The sequence below is a fragment of the Macaca nemestrina genome, chromosome 15, assembly GCF_043159975.1.
Source record: "Macaca nemestrina isolate mMacNem1 chromosome 15, mMacNem.hap1, whole genome shotgun sequence".
Taxonomy (NCBI): Eukaryota; Metazoa; Chordata; class Mammalia; order Primates; family Cercopithecidae; genus Macaca; species Macaca nemestrina.
Genome location: NC_092139.1, coordinates 32692993 through 32718110, shown reverse-complemented (window position 1 = coordinate 32718110; position 25118 = coordinate 32692993). Strand labels below are relative to the sequence as shown.

The following is a 25118-nucleotide window of genomic DNA, read 5'->3' as shown; positions in this document are numbered from 1 at the left end:
ATCAAGGTCTTGATTCACACTGCAGTCTCCCTTGCTGTGACTTCCATCTTTAGACCTTAGTCTTAATTCTGGGATCATCTAGAACAAATCTAATCTCCCTCTTCTATAGCCCATATTAATCAGAACTCTCGTAAGTGGCAAGTGACTAAAACTATTCAAAGTAGCTTAGGCAAAAAGAATGTATTTGCTGATATAACTGGAAAGACTAAGAAATTGGAGTTCTAGCCTCAACCATACTTAGATCCAGGGTCTCAAAAGTATCAGGGCTCAATCCCAGCACTTTGGGAGGTCGAGGCAGGTGGATCACGAGGTCAGGAGATCGAGACCATCCTGGCCAACATGGTGAAACTTCATCTCTACTGAAATACAAAAAATTAGCCAGGTGTGGTGGTTCATGCCTATAGTCCCAGCTACTCAGGAGGCTGAGGCAGGGGAATCACTTGAACCCTGGAGGCGAAGGTTATAGAGCCAAGATCGTGCCACTGCACTCTAGCCTGGATGACAGAGCAAGACTCCATCTCAAAATAAAATAAAATAGAAATAAAAATACACACACATACATACCAGGGCTCTGTGCCCACACCTTAGCCCTGTGTATCTTTTTTTGACCTCAGTCTACAGGCAAGATCTTTTCACAAAGTAGAAAGATGGCCAGTGGCAGCCCTAGAGTCTACTCTTTCCAGCTTTGCAGCCCTAGAGCTAAAAGACTATCTTTCCTCTACCATCATACGTCAGCCAGTGAATACTCTCGCTGCTCTGCTCGGGTGACATGCCCAGTGCTCACTGTTTTCCAGGTCCAATAGCATAACACATTCAGGCAGACTGGCTTAGGTCTTGTGCTAGGATTTTTTTTTTTGAGATGGAGACTCGCTGTGTTGCCAAGGCTAGAGTGCAGTGGTGCGATCTTGGCTCACTGCAGCCTCCGCCTCCCAAGTTCAAGCAATTCTCCTGCCTCAGCCTCCTGAGTAGCTGGGGTTACAGGTGCACACCACCACACCTGGCTAATTTTGTATTTTTAGCAGAGACAGGGTTTCTCTATGTTGGCAAGGCTGGTCTCAAACTCTTGACCTCATGTGATCCGTCTGCCTCAGCCTCCCAAAGTGCTGGGATTACAGGCGTGAGCCACCGCAGCCGGCTTCTTTTGTGCTGGGATTGATGGCCCCAACGGGACCAGGTATTTTGAGTGTGTTCCTCAAAACATCTGGAAGATGGAAGACGAGGAACACGGTTAGACAAAAACTAGAGATCACATCACAGCCTCTTGTTCTTCCTCCCTTCTGCTCCAGTCTTCTTGCTCTACTCAAAACGTCTCTTCCTCCAGCCCTGGTGCCTTATGTATAAAATGAGGAACTTTCCGTCTCTGCCTCTTTGCCTCATCCCTTACCTCCTTTTACCACTGTTCTGCTCCTTGTCCCTCCCCCACTCCTCTCCCCACCTCCAGCCACAAGAATGCATATAAGAAGAGATGGAGGCTGGGTGTGCGTGGTTCACACCTATAATCCCAGCGCTTTCAGAGGCCAAGGTGGAAGGATTACTTAAGGCCAAGTGTCTGAGACCAGCCTGGGCAATAGAGCAAGACACTATCTCTAGAAAAAATAAAAATTAACTGGGTGTGGTGGCACACACCTATAGTCTGAGCTACTTGGGAGGCTGATGCACGAGGATCCCTTGAGCCCAGGAGGGTGAGGCTGTAGTGAGCTGTGATCATGCCACTGTACTCTAGTCTGGGTAACAGAGGGAGATCCTGTCCCTTTAAAGCAAAGGGGTAGAGGGAGAGTTGCAGGGCTGAGCCTGAAAACATGGCCTTCACCCCATAGGCTTAGGAGAGGGCTTCAAATGGTGACCTATATTGTTTTCTTTGTTTCTTTACTGTTTTCTTCTGGGCTGCTGGCATTCCGTGACCATGTGTCTGCCTGTGAGTCCTGGGACAGGCCCTACTCAGGCCCTGGGCATATCTTGATACCAAGGTTCCACATTAGTTCCATTTGTAAATAACACAATACAGATCCCCAGCATCTCCACCCAGCCTCTAAACTCTATCCCAGTTAAAAAGGAGTCCAAAATGCTCCAAGATCAAAATCTCTGTGAGATGCTAACAGAAGTGACAAGCATTCTGGGGAAGAGAGGAATGAATGAAGGCTGAGGCGGGCTGATGGGGCTCCTGGTCACCCATCAGCTGGGCATCCTGGACACCCCTCCCTTCCACTGCCCCACCCACTCTGACTGCTGCTCCAGCCATCCAGGAGTGTTGCCATACTGATCCAGGGACTGTGGGGGACCAGGAAGGGCACAGCTATGGCCATTCCTCCTGTGGCATTCTGACCCTGGCCCCTGAGGCTGTGTGCATTAGGGCAATACACAGGCCTGGTCCAGATGAAGCAGAGCTGTGCCCAGGAGCCCTGCCTGCCCCTTGCCACCCACTGGAGCACACCCCTTCCCCTGGCCAGGCCTCAGTTTCCCCATGATATCAGTGAGGGTGGGGCCCCAGTTTGCCATGCAGCCTGGCACTAAGCACGCACCCTGTCTTCTTTCTGCTCGCGGCCGCAGCTAGACATCGTGGAGTTCATCCCCTCTCTCCTCTACTTTGGCTACACGGCCCTCATGGTCTTGTCCTTCTGGCTGCTCACGGGCACCATCGGCTTCTATGCAGCCTACATGTTTGTTCGCAAGATCTATGCTGCCGTGAAGATAGACTGATTGGAGTGGACCACGGCCAGGCCCGCTCCATCCTCGGACAGGAAGCCACCCTGCGTGGGGGACTGCAGGCACGCAAAATAAAATAACTCCTGCTCGTTTGGAATGTAACTCCTGGCACAGTGTTCCTGGATCCTGGGGCTGCATAGGGGGCGGGAGGGCCTGTAGATAATCTTGCATTTTTCTTCATCTTATTCCAGTTCTGTGGGGGATGAGTTTTTTGTGGGTTGCTTTTTCTTCAGTGCTAAGAAAGTTCCCTCCAACAGGAACTCTCTGACCTGTTTATTCAGGTGTATTTCTGGTTTGGATTTTTTTTTTCTTCTTTGTTTTAACAAATGGATCCAGGATGGATAAATCCACCGAGATAAGGGTTTTGGTCACTGTCTCCACCTCAGTTCCTCAGGGCTGTTGGCCACCCTGCGACTAACTGGAAGAGGACATGCCAGAGCCTCAGTGAGGTTCCGAGCCTCCCCCTGCCCGTCCTCACCACGGAGGCCACGACAAAGCACAGCTCCAGCCTGGACAGCACCCTCAGTGCCAGCCAACCTCTGCCAGACCTCTCTTTCCCTCTTCTCCCCAGCCTCCTCCAGGGCTGCCCAAGGCAGGGTTTCCAGCCAGGCCTCGGGGTCATCTTTTCACCAGGAGCAAACCCAAGTCGTAGTTGCTACAAGAAAATCCCCTGGAAGTACTGGGGGCCAGTTTCCCCAGACAGCAGGAATCACCCCTATTCAGAGCAGCCGGAGTTTGCTGGACCAACAAGGAGGAAGAGAAGAGACTTGCAGTGAACTGTTTTTGTGCCAAGAAACCCTGGACCTGGGGCCAAGTATTTCCCAAGCCAAGCATCCACTTGTCTGTGTCTGGGAAGGGATGGCCAAGGCCGCTAGGGTCCTTACCCCTCAGGATCGCTCCCCGGCCCTCTCCCCAGGAGGTACCACTCTCCAAGGTGTGCTGGCAGTGGGCCAACTTCAGGCAGGACAGGGAGGCCCAGAGATCACAGATCCCCTCTTGTAAGTGGCCGGGCATTCTCTCCCTGCCCTCTCTGGCCTCCGGGGTCATACTCACTTCTTTAGCCAGCCCCATCCCCTCCACCCGACACCTGAGTTCTTGCCTCCTCCTTTTGGGGACACCCAAAACACTGCTTGTGAGAAGGAAGATGGAAGGTAAGTTCTGTCGTCCTTTCCCCAATCCCCAGGTATGGACAAGAAGCCAACTTAGAAAGAAGGGGCTCATGTGGCTGGCCTGGCTCCTCCATAGACCCCTGTTCTTAACCTCTGCCCACCTGTGCATGTCATCACAAACATTTGCTCTTAAGTTACAAGAGACCAAATCCACCCAGGGATTAGGGTTCAAGTAGCAGCTGCTAACCCTTGCAGCAGCCCTTGTGGGGCTCCCAACACAAGACAAAGCTCAGGATGCTGGTGATGCTAGGAAGACGCCCTCCCTCACTGCCCCACATTCTCCCGGTGGCCCTACCAGCCTCACCCATCAAACCAGTGAAGTTCTCAATCTTGCCTCACAGTGACTGCGGCACCAGGTGGCATCCACCAAGCATCGGGTTGGAGAAAAGGGAACCCAAGCAGTAGAGAGCGATATTGGAGTCTTTTGTTCATTCAAATCTTGGATTTTTTTTTCTTTTTCCCTAAGAGATTCTCTTTTTAGGGGGAATGGGAAATGGACACCTCATAAAGGGTTCAAAGATCATCAATTTTTCTGACTTTTTAAATCATCATCATTATTATTTTTAATTAAAAAAATGCCTGTATGCCTTTTTTTGGTCCAATTGTAAATAAATATGCCATTGTCCTACTGTTTGGTCTTGAGTCTTATGCAGGGGTTGGAGGTCTGAGGTGAGACACCTTCCCCAAGTGGGTTTAGTTGCATAGTTTCCCCCGAAGCTCATTCTCATGTCAGACTCCTCCAGGGCTCAAGCCGCTGCTGTTCCCTGCCTGGTACAAGTCCATTGCCTAGCCCCTCCATACTAAATTGCAGTCGTTTGCTCTTCTGATCCCACAAGCGGGAAATGGCAATCAAGTGTGTTTTGGTAGCAGTGAGATCTGGTTTTGGATTCCCAGCTTCAGTGTTTTACTGTCAGCTTATCTCACTCTACAAAACCCAGTTCTTCAATTGCAAGCAATAGAAATGTCGGTCAAACTGGTTTTAGTCCAAAAATGAATTGATTGGTTCTTAAGTCGTCAAGGATTTTGTTTATTTTGCTTCAGGTCTGACTGGATCCAGGGGCTCAACGGATAGCCTTAGGGCTCTTTCGCCTTTTCCACTGTGATCCTCTCTGGCCTCCCTCTGTCCTGTTATCCACAGTCTTCCTCCTGATGGGTGAGGCAGGGAGGGCAGGATGTCAATCACTCCAGGCTTACATGATCCACTTGGGTATGCCAGGGGGTTGGGGTAGGGGAAGATGTCCCTCCCCACTTCAGTTTATTCAATATAGAGAAGTTTCAGGAAACATTTCTGATTGGCCCAGCTTGGATTATTATTTGCATGTCTTGCACCAATCACTATATCCAGGGCGATGGAGTATGATCTGGGGCCACTTTTCCTAACGGTGTTGGATATAGCGAATTTCAGCCCCACCAGGATTACTTGGAATGGTTGATGAGGAAAGAACCATTTCCCATGGTAAGGGATGTGAAGCAGACCAAAACAGTGGCCTGTTACCTCCCACCCTCTCTAACCCTAAGCCTCAGTTCGTCATCTGCAATGGGAAGGTGCTTGTTACTCTTTATGGAGTACTTCCTGTGTTCTGATGTTCCAAACACTTTCCATGAGTTAACCCATTTAATCTTGGATATGTTACAAGATAACAACCTGCCTCTGAGGCAGGTTCTGTTATTAGCCCCGTTTTACAGAGGTGGTCGCAGAGGCACCCATGAGGGATGGAGTAGCGTTCACCTGGGACAGCCAGACTTCTGAATCTGTCCTTCCAACCTCTCTACTATAGCCGCCTTTGGAAAGGGCTGTGCGTGTGTGTAAAATTGTATGTAATTGATGTAAAATGAACTGCACAGCTTGATAAGTTTTCATACATACACCCATGAAATTATCACCACAATCTCGATAGTGAGCATACTCAGGTTTCCTCATGCCCTTTTTTATAATCCTGCCCTCTAGCCTCTCACCATCATGCTTGTCCCCTCTAAACCTCATGTCGAAATTTCATCCCCAGTGTTGGAGGTGGAGCCTAATGGGAAGTGTTTGGGTCATGGCAGCAGATTCCTCATGAATAGATTAGTGCACTGGGGGAGGTGGGAGCAGAGGAGGTGAGTGTGTTCTCTCTTAGCTCCTAAGAAAGCTGGTTGTTAAAAAGAGCCTGGCACCTCCCTGCAACCCCTACTTCTCCTCTCCCCTTGTTATCTCTGCACATGCCAGCCAGCTCTCCACCTTCCACCATGAGCAGAAGGAACTCACCAGAAGCAAATGCCCAATCTTGAACTTTCCAGCCATCAGAATCATGAGCCAGACTGGGCACAGTGGCTCATGTCTGTAAGCCCAACACTCTGGGAGGCTGAAACAGGAGGATCACTTGAGGCCAGGAGAAGTTCAGCCTGGGCCACAAAGCAAGACCTCATCTCTAAAAACAAATTTTAAAACATTTTTTAAAACTCATGAGCTGGCCGGGCGTGGTGGCTCATGCCTGTAATCCCAGCACTTTGGGAGGCTGAGGCAGGCAGATTACCTTAAGTCAGGAGTTAGAGACCAGCCTGGCCAACATGGTAAAACCCTGTCTCTACTAAAAATACAAAAATTAGCCGGGCATCGTGGCACACGCATGTAATCCTAGCTACTTGGGAGGCTGAACCTAGGAGACAGAGGTTGCAGTGAGCCGAGATTGTGCCACTGCACTCCAGCCTAGCCTACAGAGCAAGACTCTGTCTCAAAAACAAAAACAAAAACAAAACTCATGAGCCAAGTAAACGTTCTTTTTCTTTATAAATTACCCAGCCTCAGGTATTCCTTTATAGCAACACAAAACAGACTAAGACAGCATCGCCAATAAGCCGCTGATCTTTCTGTCACTATGGATTAATTTGCATCTCCCAGAGCTTTATATAAGGAGAATCATACACGATATATTACGCTATATATATATGTGTGTATATATGTGTGTATATATATTTTATACGTTATATATATTTATTACATATATATTTTATTTATATATATGTGTGTGTATATATATATTTTTTGAGACAGAGTCCCACTCTGTCGCCCACGCTGGAATACAGTGGCGCAATCTCAGCTCACTGCAAGCTCCGCCCTCCGGGTTCACACCATTCTCCTACCTCAGCCTCCCAAGTAGCTGGGACTACAGGCATCCGCCACCATGCCTGGCTAATTTTGTATTTTTAGTAGAGACGGGGTTTCACCATGTTGGCCAGGCTGGTCTCAAACTCCCGACCTCAGGTGATCTGCCCACCTCGGCCTCCTAAAGTGCTGGGATTACAGGCGTGAGCCACCATGCTCAGCCTGTCTGACTTTTTCATTCAGCATACTTAGTGATTCATCCATGTTCTTATGTGTGACTATAGTCCATTTCTTTTTTATTCCATTGTACGGAATTTGTTTATCCACTCATCTTATGATCAAGGATCAAGTGATCCTCCCACCTCAGCCTCCTAAATACCTGGAACCATAGGCATGCACCACCACGCCTGGCAAGTTTTTTTTTTCTTTTTTTGTAGAGACAGTGTCTCACCTTGTTGCCCAGGCTGATCTCAAATCCCTAGGCTCAAGCAATCCTTTTGCCTCAGCCTCCCAAGTAGCTGGGATTACAGGCTCGAGCCAAACTGCACCTGGCTTGAATGTCTCTATTTATTTATTTATTTGAGACGGAGTCTCGCTCTGTCGCCCAGGCTGGAGTGCAGTGGCGTGATCTCAGCTCACTGCAAGCTCCGCCTCCCAGGTTCACGCCATTCTCCTGCCTCAGACTCCCAAGTAGCTGGGATTACAGGCGCCTGCCACCATGCCTGGCTAATTTTTTGTATTTTCGGTAGAGAATTTTCCCAGCACTTTGTGAGGCCGAGGCAGGCAGATCAACTGAGATCAGGAGTTCGAGACCAGCCTGGCAAACATGGTGAAACCCCATCTTGATCCTTGATCACTTGATCACTTGATCCTTGATCATAACTGCAGTGAGCTACGATCATGCCACTGCGCTGCAGCCTGTGCGACAGAGCAAGACTCTTCCACAACAAAAAAGAAAAAAAGAAAATCCAGGAGAAATTCACTGTGACCTTGAGTTAAGCAAAGATGTCTAACACCAAAAAGCAAAATCCATAAAAGGAGCTGGGCATGGTGACATATGTCTGTAAAAATACAAAAATTAGCTGGGTGTTGTGGCATGTGCCTGTAATCCCAGCTTCTCCGGAGGCTGAGGCAGGAGAATCACTTGAACCCCTGGGAGGCGGAGGTTGCAAGTGAGCCAAGATCACACCACTGCACTCCAGCCTGGGCAACAGAGCAAGACTCTGTCTAAAAAAAAAAAGGAAACTGTATACTCATTACACATTAACTCTCCATTCCCCCTCCCCCAACCCCTGGTAACCACCATTCTACTTTTTGTCTCTGAATTTGACTGCTGTAGGTGCCTCACATAAGTGGAATCATACAATATTTGCCCTTTTTGCCTGCCTTATTTTACTTAACATAACGTCTTCCAGGTTGATCATGTTGTAGCATGTGTCAGAATCTCACTCCAGCCAGGCACAGTGGCTCACACCTGTAACCCCAGCATTTTGGGAGGCCAAGGCGACTGGATCACCTGAGGTCAGGAGTTCGAGACCAGCCTGGCCAACATGGCGGAGACCACCCGGTCTCAACCAAAAATACAAAAATTAGCCAGGCATGGTAGCATGCGCCTGTAATCCCAGCTACTCGGGAGGCTGAGGCACAAGAATCACTTGAACCCGGGAGGCAGAGGTTTCAGTGAGCCGAGATCAAGCCACTGCACTCCACTCCAGCCTGGCCAGTAGAGGACAGAGCGAGACTCCGTCTCAATAAAAAACAACAACAACAACAAAAAACTTCATTCCTTTTATAAGGTTAAATTATCTTCTGTCATATTTTGTTTATTCATCCATCAATGGACATTCGGGTTGCCTTCACCTTTTTGCTATTGTGAATAATGCTGCATTGGTATACAAATATCTATTTCAGCCCCTGATTTCAATTCTTTTGGGTATATACCCAGGTGTAGAATTGTTGAATCATATGGTGATTCTTTAATTTTTTGGGGAACTGCCATATTGTTTTCCACAGTGGCTATGCCATTTTACACTTCCATCAGCAATGCATAAAGGCTCCAATTTCTCCATAGCCTTGCCAATACTTATTTTCTGGTTTTTGTTTTGTTTTTTTGGTTTTTTTTATAATACCTATCCTAGTGTAGATGAAGTGGTATCTCACTGTGATTTTGATTTGCATTTATCTACTTATTAGTGATGTTGAGCATCTTTTCGTTTGCTTATTATTTGTATATATTTGAATAAATGTCTAATCAAGTTCTTTGCCCATTCTTTTAATCGAGTTGCTTTCTTGTTGTGCTATAGAAGCTATTTGTATACTGTGTATATTAAACCCATTATCAGGTATCTGATTTGCAAATATTTTCTCCCATTCTGTGGGTTGCCTTTTTACTCTCTTGATAGTGTCCTGTTATGAACAAAAGTTTAGTTAATGTATTTAGAGACAGGGTCTTGCTGTGTTGTCCAGAATGGAGTACAGTGGCCGTTCACAGATGCAGTGATTGCACTCTGCAGCCTCAAACTTCTGAGCTCAAGTGAACCTCCCACCTCAGCCTCCCAAGTAGCTGCAACTGTAGACATGGACCACCAAGCCTAGCCAAAAGTTTAATTTTTATGAATTCCAATTTATCTATTTTTTCTTTTGTTGCCTGTGCTGTTGGTGTCATATCCAAAAGATCATCACCAAATCCACTGTTAATGAAACTTTTCTCCTATGTCTTCTTCTAAGAATATTACAGTTTTAGCTCTTAAATTTAGGTCTTTGATCCATTTTGAGTTCATGTTTGTATATGGTATATGGTCCAAATTCATTCTTTTGCATGTGGATATTCATTCTCCCAACACCATTTGTTAAAAAGACTGTCCTTTTTCCATTGAATGGTTTTGGCACTCCTGTCAAAAATCTTTTGACCATATATATGAGGGTCTATTTAATTTGTTGAACATATGGAATAAAATTAGGGTAACTTGCACTTACCTGCCCATTTTAACATCGGTTTCAGTTGTGGGTTATGCTTGCTTATTTCCCTCATTATGGATTGCATTACCTTCTACTTTGTAGGACTGATAATCTTTGATCAGGTGCCAGACATTGTGAGTTTCACCTTGTTGGGTGCTGGATGTATTTGTAATCTGTAAATCCTCTTGGGCTTTCTTCTGGGACACTTGAGTTACTTGGAAACCGTTTAATCCTTTTGGGTCTTGCTCACACAAGAATTTTTTAGGCAAATCCAACCAGTGCTCATTCTAAAACTAATTATTTGCAATTAGTGAGGCAAGGCCTTCCTGAGTCCTCTCAACACCCCATGACACTCGGCATGGCTGGTGGGAACAGACAGTCCCCACCCAGTGAGCAGCGGGCACTGTTCCCTAAATCCTTCCTGATGGGCCTTTCCTTGGCCTTGCGTCCTTCACACACATGTGCTCATCAGTACCCTGTGGGGTTTCAGGGGTGCCTCCACAGCTCTCCAGGGGTTTCTCTCTAGGCAGCTGTCTCCTCTCTGGCACTCTGTGCTACACACTAATGTCCTACACACTTTGGTTACCTTGCCCTGACATTTAGTGCCGTCTCCTCAACTCATGGTGTTCCCTGGCTCCACTTTAATTCCCCATCCCTGTGTTGCAGCCTGAAAACTCTCTCTCAAGGCTGGGGGCAATCACAGGGCTCACCTTTGTTTCCCATCTGTCTGGAATCTCTGTCCTTTATCATTCAATGCCCAGAGCCTTGAAAACCACTATTTCATGTATTTTGTCTAGTTTTACTTTGGTTTCAGGTGGGCAGATGTATCTGATCCCTGTTACTCCACCTTGCCTAGAAATAGAAGTCTCTGCACTGCCTTTTTTTTTTTTTTTTTTTTTGACACAGAGTTTCACTCTTGTTGCCCAGGCTGGAGTGCAGTGGCATCATCTCAGCTCACTGCAACCTCCACCTCCTGGGTTCAAGCGATTCTCTTGCCTCAGCCTCATGAGTAGCTGGGATTACAGGCACCTGCCACCATGCCCAGCTAATTTTTTTTGGATTTTTAGTAGAGACAGGGTTTCACCAAGTTGGCCAGGCTGGTCTCAAACTCCTGACTTCAGGTGATCCTCCCACTTTGGCCTCCTAAAGTGCTGGGATTACAGGCGTGAGCCACTGCGCCCGGTCTGCACCACCTATTTTACCTGTAAGATCACAGGGCCTCTGTGAACAACTGTATGAGGGATTTTTTGTTTTGTTTTGTTTTGTTTTGAGACAGGGTCTTGCTCTGTTGCCCAGGTCAGAGTGCAGTGGCACAATCTCAGCTCACTCCAACCTCCACCTCCTAGGTTCAAGTGATCTTCCCACCTCAGCCTCCGAGTAGCTGGGACTACAGGTTACCACGACCACACTCAGCTGAATTTTTTTTTTTTTTTTTTGAGACGGAGTCTTGCTCTGTCGCCCAGGCTGAAGTGCAGTGGCACCATCTCAGCTCACTGCAAGTTCCGCCTCCCGGGTTCACACCATTCTCCTGCCTCAGCCTCCTGAGTAGCTGGGACTACAGGTGCCTGCCACCACACCCGGCTTTTTTTTTTTTTGGTCAGGGTTTCACCGTGTTAGCCAGATGGTCTCGATCTCCTGACCTCATGATCCACCTACCTCGGCCTCCCAAAGTGCTGGGATTACAGGCGTGAGCCACCACACCCGGCCACACTCAGCTAATTTTTATGTTTTTTGTAGAGACAGGGTTTCACAATGTTGCCCAGGCTGGTCTCGAACTCCTAGACTCAAGCGATCTGCCCGCCTTGGCCTCCCAAAATGCTGGGATTACAGGTGTGAGCCACCACACCCAGACAAGTTCTCTGAAGTGAAAGAGACACTCACACAATAGGTGCTCAATCCCTCCTCACTCACCAAAGGAGAGTCTGAAGGGCCTGCCTCCTAGGAATCTTAGTTTGGCAGTGACTTGGCTCAACTTAAGGAACTTTCTAGCTCCAGAACCCTTGCAGTTGGACCTGTGCTAGCCTAGAAGTCAGCACCCTCTAACCCTGAGGGCCATCATGGGGTGAAAAGCCAAAGTGTGACTGTGAGCACCTACAGACAGTGGTCTTAGCTTGCCTCTAGGCACTGGACATTAGGAGCAGACATCCATTCCCCATCAATGCTTGGTCTACCACTACCCTGCTCCCCCTTGCCAATAACTAATTCAAGACTGGGCATGTGACCCAGTTCTAGTCAGTAAGGTATAGGACCAGGAAAATCTACAGCGGCTTCTTGGAAAGGCTTCCTCCATCATAACAGGAGTCACGGTAAGACACAGTCTCCCTTCTCTGGAGTTGCCATACTCCAGTGTGGACACTTGGGGCTGCTGCCACCATCGTGGCACCAACCTGAGGATGGAACTAACAAGAAGGATGGCAGATCAGAAAAGGCCCGAACCTGGACGCATCACTGAGCTGATGGATCAAAGAGCCCCAATGTCTCGCTCCCCTCTGAATATTCATATAAGGAAAAAAGACTTAATTAGCGGTTCAGTTAGATGCCACCAAAAGCATTGTCACTGAGCTGGCCACCTGGAGGGCTAGAGGTGCATGTGGAGGAGAGCACCTTAAAGGTACTCTTACCTCCTGCTAAGGAGTTCTGACTTTCTCCTTTGGATGAGAAAAGGGCTGATAGCTGTGAAAAGACATGCCCAAGGCCATGCAGGGGGAAGTGGCAAGAGCAGCCCCGCACAGGCCTATCAGCCTTCCAGCGGGTGCCTGGTGCACTACAGCCCTGTGTCCCAAGATCCTGAGTCAGCTTTGATGGTGGGGCCTGTGGGTGGAGGCCTCAAAGTTCACCGACTCCAGTCAACGTTTAGTTCTGCTGGGCAAGAGCAAGCAAGCACCGGGGACTTCCTTGAATTTTTGTGCTGAAATGGTATCCTTGGAGGAAAATATCAAAGTCCCCCAAGCTGTAATCAAGGCAGTTGCAGATTACAAGTAATTGCCATAGTTTCGGGACAGATTTTTCTCGATTGAAAAGAGCCTGTCCAAAGTTCCTTCCCAGCCAACAGAACAGGGCAGGCACCTGAGACAGAGGGGAGCAGAACCCTGGAATCCAAGGCTTGTGTTCGCTCTCACGCCAGAGCAGGAAGCCCCCTCTGTACCCTGGCCTCGTTCCTCCATGTTTGGAGCATGTGGAGGCCACATGGCCATCTCTCTGTAGTAGGGGTCAGGAATGGGCCCTGGGACATTTATTGCCTCAATTCTGAGACTGCCTGGAAAAGTGCAGTACTGCCTTGAGCAGTAGAGAGTTCCTATCCCTAGAGATACAAGCCCTGGAAGAGCCTTCAGCAGGCATCTGATGCCTTCATAGGTGCTGTCGCCTCACCCACCAGGAAGACCCTTCTGAACCTCAACGATGTGACGCATTCATTCATGCATTTCACAAAGAACTTCCTGTGCCAGGTGCTGTTCTAGGTAAAGGGGATTTAGCAGTGAATAAAACAAAGTCCTACTGGGTGAGGTAGCTCACACCTATAATCCCAGCACTTTGGGAGGCCGAGATGGGCAGATCACCTGAGGTCAGGAGTTCGAGACCAGCCTGGCCAACATGGGGAAACCCCATCTCTACTAAAAATACAAAAATTACCAGGTATGGTGGTGCATGTCCGTAATCCCAGCTACACAAGAGGCCGAGGCACGAGAATCGCTTGAACCCAGGAGGAGGGGTTGCAGTGAGCTGAGATTACGCCACTGCACTCCAACCTGGGCGACCAGATCCAGACTCCATCTCAAAAAAAAAAAAAAAAAAAAAAAAAAAAAATCCCGAAGAGTGTAGAGAAAAAAGCAGATAACTAAAATGAATATATAATATATCAGGTGGTTGTTAAGTGCTACAACAGAAAGGGGACAGAGAGTGACAGGGTGAGTTTTAGAAAGGGTGGTCAGGGAAGGCTTCCCTTGAAGAGGCGTAACTAATGTTTGAACTGATAAACCTTAATGAAGGCAGGAGCCGGCCATGCAAACACCTGGAGAAGCAACGTCTAGGCAGAGGGAAGAGGAAGCAAGGTCTCCAGCCAGGTTTGAAGACTAGCAAGAGGCTGGTGTAGACCGGGCATGGTGGCTCACACCTGAAATCCTAGCACTTTGGGAGGCCAAGGTGGGCAGATCGCCTGAGCCCAGGAGTTCAAGACCAACCTGGGCAACATGGTGAAACTCCATCTCTACAAAAACCACAAAAATTAGCTGGGCATGGTGGCACACACCTGTAGTTCCAGCTACTCAGGAGGCTGAGGTGGGAGGATCACCTGAGCCGTGGGAGGTTGAGGCTGCAGTGAGCCTTGATCATGCCACTGTACTCCAGCTTGGGCAACAGAGTGAGACTCTGTCTCAAAAAAAAGAAGAGGATGCTGGAGCTGGAAAGTGGTCTGGAGGTGGAGAAGCATAGGAGATGAAGTTAGATTGGTGACTGGAGGTGAGATCAGGAGGGTCTTGCAGGCCAGGCAGGGCATGTCGGCTTTTCCTCTGTATATTGCAGCCATTGGGTTTGGAGCAGAAGGGCATGGTCTGACTCAGGCTTAGAGAGCCACACTCTGCCTGCTGCACCCACATAAAGCCCTGGTGCATGGTAGGTGCTTAAGAAACATTGGTGATTATTATCAATGTTCTTCAGCTGCACCATTGGACCCTGGAGCTCACTGAGGGCAGGGGCCAGAATGGTCATCTCATGCCTATTATAGTTGGTGCTAAGATAGTTGGTCCTAAGACTATAGTGGGCTGGGGCAATCATGGAGGACTTCCTAGAAGAGCTGTAGCCTAAATGGACAGATAAGGTTCAAACTGAAGATACTAGGGGTCTATAACTGCAGACACTCCTCCAGACATGCCCTGTGAGATCACTCCACCTCTGAACCACGCCTGATACCCCGCCCCACTATCCACAGGATAATACCTTGGCTTGGCATTCAAGAGTTCCTGTTTCAGAATGTGGCCTCTTCAGGTATTGCTCTTGAAAACAATAATAAAAGATAAATAAAGAAAAAAAGTGGCCTCAATCTACCCATCAGCTTTGCCTCTCCCAAGCAGCCAAACCCACGGCACATGTTCTACATTAACCACGCTGCACATTTGCCCATCCAGTGCCTTCGCTCACATTGTTTGCTCTGCCAGGAATTCCCTTCTCTGGCTCCACTTTCTAAACTACTGCCTATTCCTCAACACCTAGCTCGTGACCCAACTTCAGAGAAGTCCCCACCCTCTGATCCCACATCGTCACATACCTGGTGAACTATAAGCCATGTTGGATGCAGTTGGGTTTTGTCTCCTTGGATGACCATTGGGTACCAGTTACACCTCTTGCCCCGGTGTAATTATTAGTCGTGACCCTTTCACTCCCAGATATGTTCCAGTTGGATGGCAAATTAAACAGTCACCCTTCACCACCCACACCTTTCTCCACCCGACTGAAATCCTTTGGGTAGGAACCATGCCTTTGTCAGAGCCCGGCACAGTATTCTGAACGCTGGAATAAAGTCAGTCACTCATACCAGTGATCTTTGAGACACTGGACACTAAACTATGGGGAAGCAAAGCAGCAGAAACGTGTGTGCTTGTTCTCCTGCCACATGTGAAAGGAGGTGGAAGAAGGTAAGAAAAGATCATTTCAGAGAGGCCGGGTGCGGTGGCTCACACCTATAATACCAGCACTTTGGGAGGCCGAGGCGGGTGGATCACTTGAGGTCAGGAGTTTGAGACCAGCCTGGCCAACGTGGTGAACCCTGTTTCTACTAAAAATACAAAAATTAGCCAGATGTGGCGGCGGGCGCCTGTAGTCCCAGCTACTAGGGAGGCTAAGGCAGGAGAATCGCTTGAACCCAGGAGGCGGAGGCTGCAGTGAGCCAAGATAGCACCACTGCACTCCAGCCTGGGGGACAGAATGAGACCCTGTCTCAAAAAAAAAAAAAAAAATCATTTCAGAGAGTTACAAGTGACATGGAAAAAGTCATGAAGGGAGTGGTAGAGGCTTATTTTGGACAGGCTGGGCAGGGAAGGCCTCTGAAGTGGCGTTTGAGGTCTGAATGAATTGAGGGAGCCATGAGATAAGAATATCTGCAGGAGGAAAATCCCAGCTAGGGGAGAGAAAAAAGCAAGTGCTAAAATCCTGAGGCTGGAACATGCTTAGTGTGTTTAAAGAACAGCAGAGAGGCCAGTGTGGGGGGAGCAGAGAGAGCAAAGTGGAGGTGGATGGGAGATGCTGGGAGAGATCAGCAAATGCAGGGCTTTGTTGCCTGCAATAAGGAATATATATATATACACACACATACATATATATATATATATATATATATATATATATATATATATATATATTTTGGAGATGGAGTCTCACTCTTTCACTCAGGCTGGAGCACAATGGCAAATGGTGTGGTCTCAGCTTACTGCAACCTCTGCCTCCCAGGTTCAAGCTATTCTCCTGCCTCAGCCTCCCGAGTAGCTGGGATTACAGGCACCTGCCACCATACTATACCCAGCAAATCTTTCTATTTTTAGTAGGGACGGGGTTTCATTATGTTGGCCAGGCTAGTCTCGAACTCGTGACCTCATGATCCACCCGCCTCAGCCTCCCAAAGTGCTTGGATTACAGGCATGAGCCACCGCGCCCGGACTATAGATACATATTTTTAACCAGTATAGGGTTTTGGATGGGGAAGTAACATGATCTAAGTTATTTTTCCCCCAGACAGGCAATTTTTTATTTTTTATCATGCATATAGAAAACAAAAGTGTCACAGATCCCCTTGTGACTGGACAAAGCCACCTCAGGAATATTTCTCTGCTTAAAAGAAGCATTGTCAGTTACAGTGATGTCAATTACAACCTGGCACAAAATCATCAAGACCATCAGGGTCACAGAATTCTTTCTGGAGGTTATCCTTACAGAACACGGTCACAGCTTCCAGTCTGAAGTCCAAGAAAACCGGAACTCTGCTTCTAAGTACAAAGTTATGGTAAAGGCCCCAACAACCTGACAATTGTGAATAGTCACATAAGTTCCCAAGTGGCATAAAAAATGTACACTGACAATCTTGCAAAAGTTCTCAACTAAAAGCAACAAGCAGGCCTTTACAGCATAATGCCCCAATGGGCTGAAACACAGGAGGGGATGCATAGGGTCTTACTTAAAAGCAGCAGAAGAAAAGCTTACAACATTAACTTTCTACACACACGTCAGACCAAGAGAGAAAAGCTTTCAAGTTGCAGTGTTCTGTTATTCTTCTAGTTTACAAAATGTATTGGTGAATCAAAAATGTTAGCAAGGGCTGGGCACGGTGGCTCACACTTGTAATCCCAGCACTTTGGGAGGCCAAGGTGGGAGGATCCCTTGAGCCCAGGAGTTAAGACCATCCTGGGCAAGAAAGCAAGACCCCGTCTCTACAAATTTTTTTTTTTTTAAAAGCTGGGCATAGTGGCATACACCTGTAGTCCCAGCTACTTGGGAGGCTGAGATGGGAGAATTACTTGAGCCCAGGAGTTCGAGGCTATGATTGCATCACTGCACTCCAGCCTGGGCAACAGAGTGAGACCCTGTCTTGAAGAAAAAAAAAATCGGACAGGCACAGTGGTTCACACCTGTAATTTTAGCACTTTGGGAGGCAAAGGTGGACAGATTGCTTAAGCCCAGGAGTTCAAGACCAGCCTGGGCAACATAGTGAGACCCTGTCTCTATTTATTAACCAAAATCAAGGGCTCTCCTCCTTCCACCATCTCTCAGTCATCCTGCCTTTTCAACTGGCTCTGGCTCCTTTTGTACTTCCCTGCCAAAAGCACCCTCCACATTATTTTGTGATAAGGCCTCCCCAGGTCCTAGGGAACAGAAGATAAGGCCTTCCATGGGAAGGGGCCCGGGTATGGTCACCACCACCCCTTCCCCTAAAATGAAATGGAGACAGACAGCTCTGCAAGCAGGGGGAGGGGGGGTGGGCAGCTTAGCTCTTGTACCTAGAGGGGTTTGGACTTGGTGGAAGGGTAAGAAAGAGTTGGGGTTAGTCTAAAAGAACACAGCATAAAATGGAATATTAACTATCCCTGCCCTGGGGACTTCCTGGTCTCTGTTCAGCAGCCTTGGGCTGTCCCCTTTGGAAGATTCTAGGCCTTGCTAAAGAGGGTAAGGTATCCGGGAAGAGAGAATGCTGGCGGTCTACAGGGCAAGCCCTCCCTCTCTGGAGATGAAGAGAGGCAAACTCAACATGAAAGTCTTCTTGTTGAGTTTAAGAAAAAATCTTTTTCTTCAGTTGTTATTTTTTTGTTTCTAAGCCATCATTTAAAGAAAAAAATGGTGTGAGATCTGGGTATGGATAGACAGGCCCCAGGACCAGGAAGACCCCCCTCCCCAGCACCCACAGCCTGGCAGCCTAACAGGTAGAGGCAGGGGGGCTGGCAGAGCACCTGGATTCTGTGGGGTCCAGTACCTGGGGCTCAGGAGGCAATCCTGTCCTTGCCCCTGCCTCACTCACATGCCCAGATAGGCCAGTTTGGCAGAGTTCCTGGGGATTAGGGGCTGTCCTGTGCATTGGCAGGTGGCCCACCTGGGTCCACAAGCAGCTATGGGGGTTCCTGTAGACCTGGGAGCGAGCAACAGGGCGACGGTTGCCTGGGCAAAACTCATGGGAAAGGAGATGGCCAGGCATTGCTGGGGCATGGCACAGACCCTCACAAGCTAGTAGCAGGCTGTGATCTCAGACCACCGTGGGGCAGGAGGAGCAGTATGATCACAAAGAATGTGCTGTCCACTGCTTCATGCCCTTGACCTCACCCATGCCCAGCAGACAGCTGTGTGCTCATCCTGCCAGATACTCAAGAGTCCACTTGGTGGTAGCCTGTGGTCTTGAGGCCATGGAATGTCCAAGTCTGGGTGGCACCCGGCACCAGATGAACCCACTTCATCTTGGGTAATGAGACTCAGCTTACCACAGCCCGGATGTAGAGCTACTGTGAGCACGACCAGCACGCATGTGAAGGCCAGCAGGCTGGAGTCTTGAAGCACAGGCCTCAAAGAGGCACTGTCCTCCAAGTAGTGACTTGTGGGTGCCCTCGTCAAAATTGGCTGGGATGGCCATGGTCACAGGTCCACGCCATAAAGATTATGGCAGTGCACATCCACAGCACTGGGTGCTTAGTGTAGACGTAGCGGCATGTGACAGCCATGTGATGTTAACACAGAACAGCATGAGGCCATATGGAAACAGTAGAGACTGGCCACGAGGGCCACAATCTGAGAGCTGAGTCCACCGAACATGCAGAGCCGGAGTGCACAGAACACACAGCAGACAGCAGAGCGCCCACCACGGGCCTGAGCCCGGATCCACCACACACAGGAGGCATGAGGGAGCCTTACCTAAGCTCCACATCCCAAGGCAGCACTTAGCCAGACTGGAACCCGTAGGGCCTAGAAGGGGCCTCTGTGGGCCACCTTGCAAGGCCTCCCCTGGCTCTGCAGGGCCTATCCCCCAGCAGGTAGTACTGCAGGGGGTTGGGCCACAGGTCATCTTTAATAATCTGGGCAACCCTGTCGGCCTCTGGGAGGCTGTGCTGTGAAAACCAGCTGAAGAAGCTTCGGACAGTGTCCCGGTTCCTGTGTACGAGGGCCGGGGGTTCCTGGCCCCGGTGCCATCGGATGCGAGTCGCAATAGACACCACTCGGCCTGAGGCTCTGCATTCATACTCCTTCATTATCACCTTGTTCTGGAAGTAGGGGTTGCTCCAAAAGCGGAACTTGAATTTGCAACCTGTCCTGGAGTGCCTGAGCTCCCTCACCTCCAAATTCATCAGGTAGCAGAGCATGTCTTCATCTCGAAGGCTGATCATGGCTGACAGCTGCGGGTGGTTCAGGAAGGCGGTGACCCAGAAGCCCGGAATATTCTGGATGATGAAGCTCCTACGGGCAAGGTGCGACCTGTGCATCCGCCGAAACCTGCGCTCGAGCCGGAGGTAGGCCCTGTCGGCCTGGGCGCTCACGGCCTCCAGTGGGTCCACAATTAGGGCACCAAGGTTCAGGAGCCCCGGGCCCTCCTGGGCCTCCGCTCCCACCTCCTGCTTCTCCTCCCCCACCAGCTTCTCCCCCACCTGCTGCTTCTCCACCTCCTCCGCTGGCTCCTCCTGGAAGATGGCGCCCTCCTCCATGGTCGCGTCCTCGGCCTTCTCGCCGGCTCCCGCCTGAGCCCCTAGCCCCTCTGAACCACAGGTTTCTGGGGCTTCGTCCCGGACCCGGCCGTTTTCCAGGCTCGGAGTAGTCGCCGCGGAGGCAGCTTCCCCGCGCCCGAGGCAAAGGAGGGCGGTCCTGGGGCCCGCTGCGGGGTGGAGGAACCTGCGCCCCCCAGCTTCTCGGGCCCGGGCCGCGGGGGCCGTGTGCGCGTCCCCCTCCCGGGCAGGGCCGGGCGGCGGGCGCGCCGCGGCTTCCGGAGTCCCCGCCCTCTCGTCCGCCATCGCCTGCGGGAGCCTCTGACCCGGAGGGGCTCGGGGCGCGCGGGCGACTGCGGCCTAGGCGAGAGGTGCGGCAGGTGGCTGGAGGACAGAGGGCGGAAGGCTCCGCCCCACGCGTCCCCCTCTCGGATGTGATTCGCCGGGGTCCCCCGCAGCCGGGGCGAGCGGCCTGGAGGTCCGGAGGAGGGGTACGGGACTGCCCGATGGGGACGCGACCGCGGGCGCCAGACGGAACTGGCCCCAGATTCGTTGGCGCTGGCGGTGGAGGTGGGGAGAAGTGTGTACCAAGCAAGGGTCAGCTCGGAGCAAACACCAGGGGACAGGCCCAGTCCCTGGCCCTGGACAATTAAAACTTCCCCATCACAGCCACCACGCCAGGCGATTGCTCAATGTTCCCCATCTGCGGTGGGAAGGCAGGAGTCGCCCGGCTTCCACACTCCAGTGGCGCTTTTGGGCAGTTGTAGGACACTCAGCTTTGCACTGGATAAATTAACTCAGGCACATGCAGAGGGCTTAAGAGGTATCCCCTGCAAAGACTGACCAAACTTAAACTGGGAGCGGCAGATAATCTTCTGACACACAAAGGTGATCAACGCATTCATGTAGGGAAAGCAGGTGCTTGAAATATTCATGTGGGGAAAATAAGCAAGGTCAGAGTGGAAGAATCTGGGGTGAGAGAGGGTCTTAAATGCTACAAACCAGGGAGCGAGTGGGCATCTGCCTGGTTTCTCCAACAGGAGTTGGTTCCTCCTGGGCTGGCTGGCAGAAGCCTGGTAGACCTTGCTTCACTTTGTCCTAGGCCCAAAGACTACCCTTCCAAAGGTGGACTCTAGCCTGAAGTGCAGGGACTGAACCTGGTAGGCTAAGGGCTGGATTGGCCAGCCCTCGCAGTCCTTGATCCTGCAAATCTGTGTTCCTCTGGTCTCAGCTCCCAAACTGTGACCTGTGGAGGTCAGTACCTCTAATCCCCCCACCTCTGCCTGGAAGTCTTTGCCACCTCTTCCAGAAAGCTTTCAGCCTTTTCCTGACCAATGGATACAACAGTTCCCTCATCTAAGCCCTCAGACCTTACTGTGGTATACACTCCCTAGGGAGCAAGGTAGATTTCCTTAGGGTCCTAGCTAGGGTTTTAACCTATTGGGGTGGACAGTAAACATGTGTCAAGTGGAAGGCCAACGATGAAGGGTCAGCCCACTTCCTTTGTACACAAAACACCTGCACTTGTTAATGGCCCCACAGGCTCTTGGGCTGGATGGACTCCAAGTGACTTGCACTGCTTGGCCATGGACACTGGCTCCAGACCACAGAAAAGCCAGTTCAGTCTGAGCCCCTGATGGGAGGATTTCAGCACAAGGGTTGGTGCCCAAGATGGTGGTAACGACCTTCATTAGAGACCACCAAGCTCAGGTGAAGCCATGTAAGCCTCTCAGCAGTCTGCCTGAACCTGGTTGGACACAAGTGTAGGTAAGGTCAGGTCCTAGCTGTCACCAGCTGTGCACCTTGGGCAGTGACTAGGGTGAACATCTGTCCTTTCTTGGTCAACCAGCATCAATTCCTCATCCTAAGAGTGCCCCAAATTTCCTTGGAGAAACCACTTCTCCTGTCTCAGCCTTGTTGTCAGGGGCATATGGTAACTGGTTTGGGGATGGCACAGAATCCCATCAAGGCCAATGAAACAGGATGCTTACTGGGGCTTCTGTGGCAAGTCCTCTCCTGAGAGCCCGGAAAGGGCTGCTTCCTTCTGGTCGGCAATGTGTGAGAATGGCAGGTCTGGAATCCAGGCAGCATTCTGCTCACTCCCACACAAAGGGGAAATCTACTTTGTAGGGCCTGTGGATGAAGTCACAACTGCACAAGACAAGGCAGAGAGAAATAGGAATGCTGAGGCCAACCATGTTGGAGCCACAAGATCAAGCCTAACCTAAAGACTGCTCTACGTCTGGCATTTTCCAGTTACATGCAATTTCACTGTTTAAAGCCAGTTTGATTTTGGCTGACCCTTGCATCCAAGATGATTGATAGAATTATGCCACTTACCTCAAAGACATGCAAATAAGATATTTAACTTAAAAGTACAAAGCTTGTAGGTGCTGATGGGAGGGGTTTTTACTGTCTGCCCTACACTCACCATCATCTTGGATGCTAAAGATGTCTGGAGACTCCAATTCTTCCCAATTCCAGGCTGTCTCCAACCCTTTCCCAATCAGACAGGTTCACAACTCCCCAACACATCATTCAGAAGTTTTTAATAAACAACTTCATTATAAAAACCTTTTTTTGAAAATGTAATTCTGTAAAACATTGAAAAATCTACTTTAACAAAGATATGCCCTGTGCATTTTCTAATGGCACTTATACTTTACAATTAAAAACCTTGTTTTATATAAAGCCAAAAATACTCCAAGAGGTTATTCACTGTGTTTACAAAGTGCTAGAAGATTTCTGTCTTGTATTTTTCTCTTTAAATAATCTGGAGTTACAAAGCCTTGACTGCTGGTAGGGAGGGAGAAGCATGAGAAGTGGTGTCTCAGGAGTTCTAGTGCCAAATATGCAGAGGTGGAGAGGTGCACGTGGGAAGCGTGAGCTGAGGAAGTCAGCCGGCACACAAAGAAGTCGGCCTGGAATGTTTCCAAGCCCTCCAGGGAGGCACAAGACTATCATGGTGAATGAGCGCCCTTCCCTCACCACAGGCCCTACTCTCCAGAGGCGAAGGCCACGGCCAGTTCCTTCCACAGCAGGTTCAGAGCTCCAGGAGAGGCCAGGGTGGGGTCCCAGAGGAATCTGGACTTTTCTGGCCAACACCTGCCTAAGGCAAAGTTTCTTGTTACATAAATATCCTTGTTAAAAAGTAAAATATTGATCCTGTACAATATAACCTGTTAAAAAATCGTGCTTACAGACAGCTCCTAGATAAGAGGGGAGGTGGAGAGAGGACGGAGAAAACAGCTACCAAAAAGGCAGGGGGGAATTTAAAGGACTACTAGGGAAAGCTTTAGGGCAGTGGGAGAATTCCAACTTAGGACAATATCTACGAGCAAAAAAGTAATCACACCTGCTTCCCGGATTTCAATTAAGAAAATGCCATTTGTAAAAGGTTGGGGAGGGGGCAACCTCATTGGTGCTCCTTTCCCTGCCTCCCACCTCAAGATGATGCAGAGATCCTTTGAGCTGACACCTGGGCATGTCATCCCCTTACCCCCAGGGCTGCACTCAGCCCTGACCAGCTACTGTGTAGAGTGGGAGGGAGACAGCCCATTGCTGACAGAGGCTGGAGGTGGCAGGGAAAGGGGACATCACCCCTTTTTTTCCTGGTCCCTCATTGGTCTTTGCCATATGCCATGGCTCGTGTCCTGGGCAGATGTCCCTCAGGTTCTCATGGCCTCAGTAAGCATACTGAAGTGAGTTTGGGTACTGAGTATAGGATAAAGCTATTCTTATCCTTTGAACAACCAGGCCACTAAGGCTTTTTTTTTTTTCTTTTCCCCTCCACCCCCCAGATTTTAGGAAGGGAGGTTTAAGAAATGACTGGCTAGCTATGGTCCAAAAAAAAAAAGGTGAAGGCAGATATCATTCCTCTGTACCAGCAAAGTTCACAGTGATAGGAAAATTCCTTGTGGGTGCTGAGGACACTAAGGGAGGAGAAAAGGAAAGACAGGATAGATGGGAGGACACGGGAATGGGGAAGGCAAGGAGAAAAGACAGGAGGTGGGGGCAAGGCCCCAGTTACAAGGGTTTAAACAGTTGCTTTGCCAGTCCTATGACTTTCCCAGCATCACTTACGGGGAGAAAGAATTCGAGGGAGGGACAGGAAAGGGCAGGCAGAGAGGAAAGGACTCCTCTAACAGCCCAGGACTTTGTATTCTGCAGCCAGAGGCTCAGTGGCCTCTGTAAACTGAGGGTCTAGGGAAGGTGGCCGTTAAGGTGAGAAGGGTTGCTGGGTCTAGTAATGAAAACCAGATACAACAAGGAGGATGGCAACAGCGAGTCCCAACTGGATTCTCACATACTATCGCCTATAATACAAGTCCCAATAACATGCACAGCATGCAGGAGGTGGCTGCGTACCAAGGTAGACGCTTTTTAAAATAAACTTTAATTAGTCCCTGGGACTCACTGAAACTAATTTTTAGAAGCAAATCATCTAGTCTGATTCTAACCTTGCCAGACATTTTAATATCTGGTTTTGTTTTTTAAAAAGTATCCCAAGCTACCCTGCCTAAATCGAAACACACTTATTCCAAATTGCTTCCAATCAAGGGCTAGGGAGCTAAATTTTAAGGCTTTTACCTCAAACAAGGAGTACTGGCTTGGGCTGAAGCAGAAGCCTGAGTCCTGGACCTGCTCAGTTCCTGATGACAAACCAAGTGAACCTAGACAGAAGTTGGGTGAGGGAGAACTGGTGGGAGGCTGAGGCAGTTCCTTGGTAGTTTGTCCTGAAACCCTAGTGGAGAAGTCAGCAGGAGGCACCTACTGAGAGAAGTGCCCAGAAACTGCTGACTGCATCTGTTAAGAGTTAACAGTAAAGAGGTAGAAGTGTGTTTCTGAATCAGAGTGGAGGCGTCTCAAGGGTCCCACGATGGAGGTCCCTGAGCTGCCTCCCTTCCATGAGTGGGAAGAGTGAAGCCCATGAAGAACTGAGATGAAGCAAGGATGGGGTTCCTGGGCTCTGGGCAAGGGCTGTACTCTCTGCGGTAGGGAGCCCCACAAGTCAGAAGAGAAGAACTGATCATTTGTTGCAAGAAACCT

At 49.5% G+C, this 25118-nt stretch overlaps 2 protein-coding genes across 4 annotated transcripts in view; one reads left to right on the top strand and one right to left on the bottom strand.

The window, feature by feature from the left end:
• The window catches only part of LOC105496181 (transmembrane 9 superfamily member 4), a 56327-nt gene extending 51826 nt beyond the window's left edge, over positions 1-4501 (top strand). For all 3 annotated transcript variants that reach the window (XM_011766332.2, XM_071079520.1, XM_011766333.3), the window contains one exon: positions 2548-4501. In XM_011766332.2, the coding sequence (XP_011764634.1) occupies positions 2548-2697 (150 nt within the window). In that variant the 3' untranslated portion in view covers positions 2698-4501. The remainder of the gene's footprint in view (positions 1-2547) is intronic.
• An 11851-nt stretch (positions 4502-16352) lies between these two features.
• Positions 16353-23632, bottom strand: LOC105496182 (putative testis-specific Y-encoded-like protein 3). Its single transcript, XM_011766334.3, has one exon. It carries the CDS (start codon positions 20373-20375, stop codon positions 19314-19316), a length of 1062 nt encoding a protein of 353 aa, XP_011764636.2. The 5' UTR covers positions 20376-23632; the 3' UTR covers positions 16353-19313.
• Positions 23633-25118: the final 1486 nt, after the last annotated feature.

Excerpts from the sequence above, each read along its gene's own strand:
- LOC105496182 (XM_011766334.3), bottom strand. The coding sequence starts at position 20,375 with ATGGCGGACGAGAGGGCGGGGACTCCGGAAGCCGCGGCGCGCCCGCCG.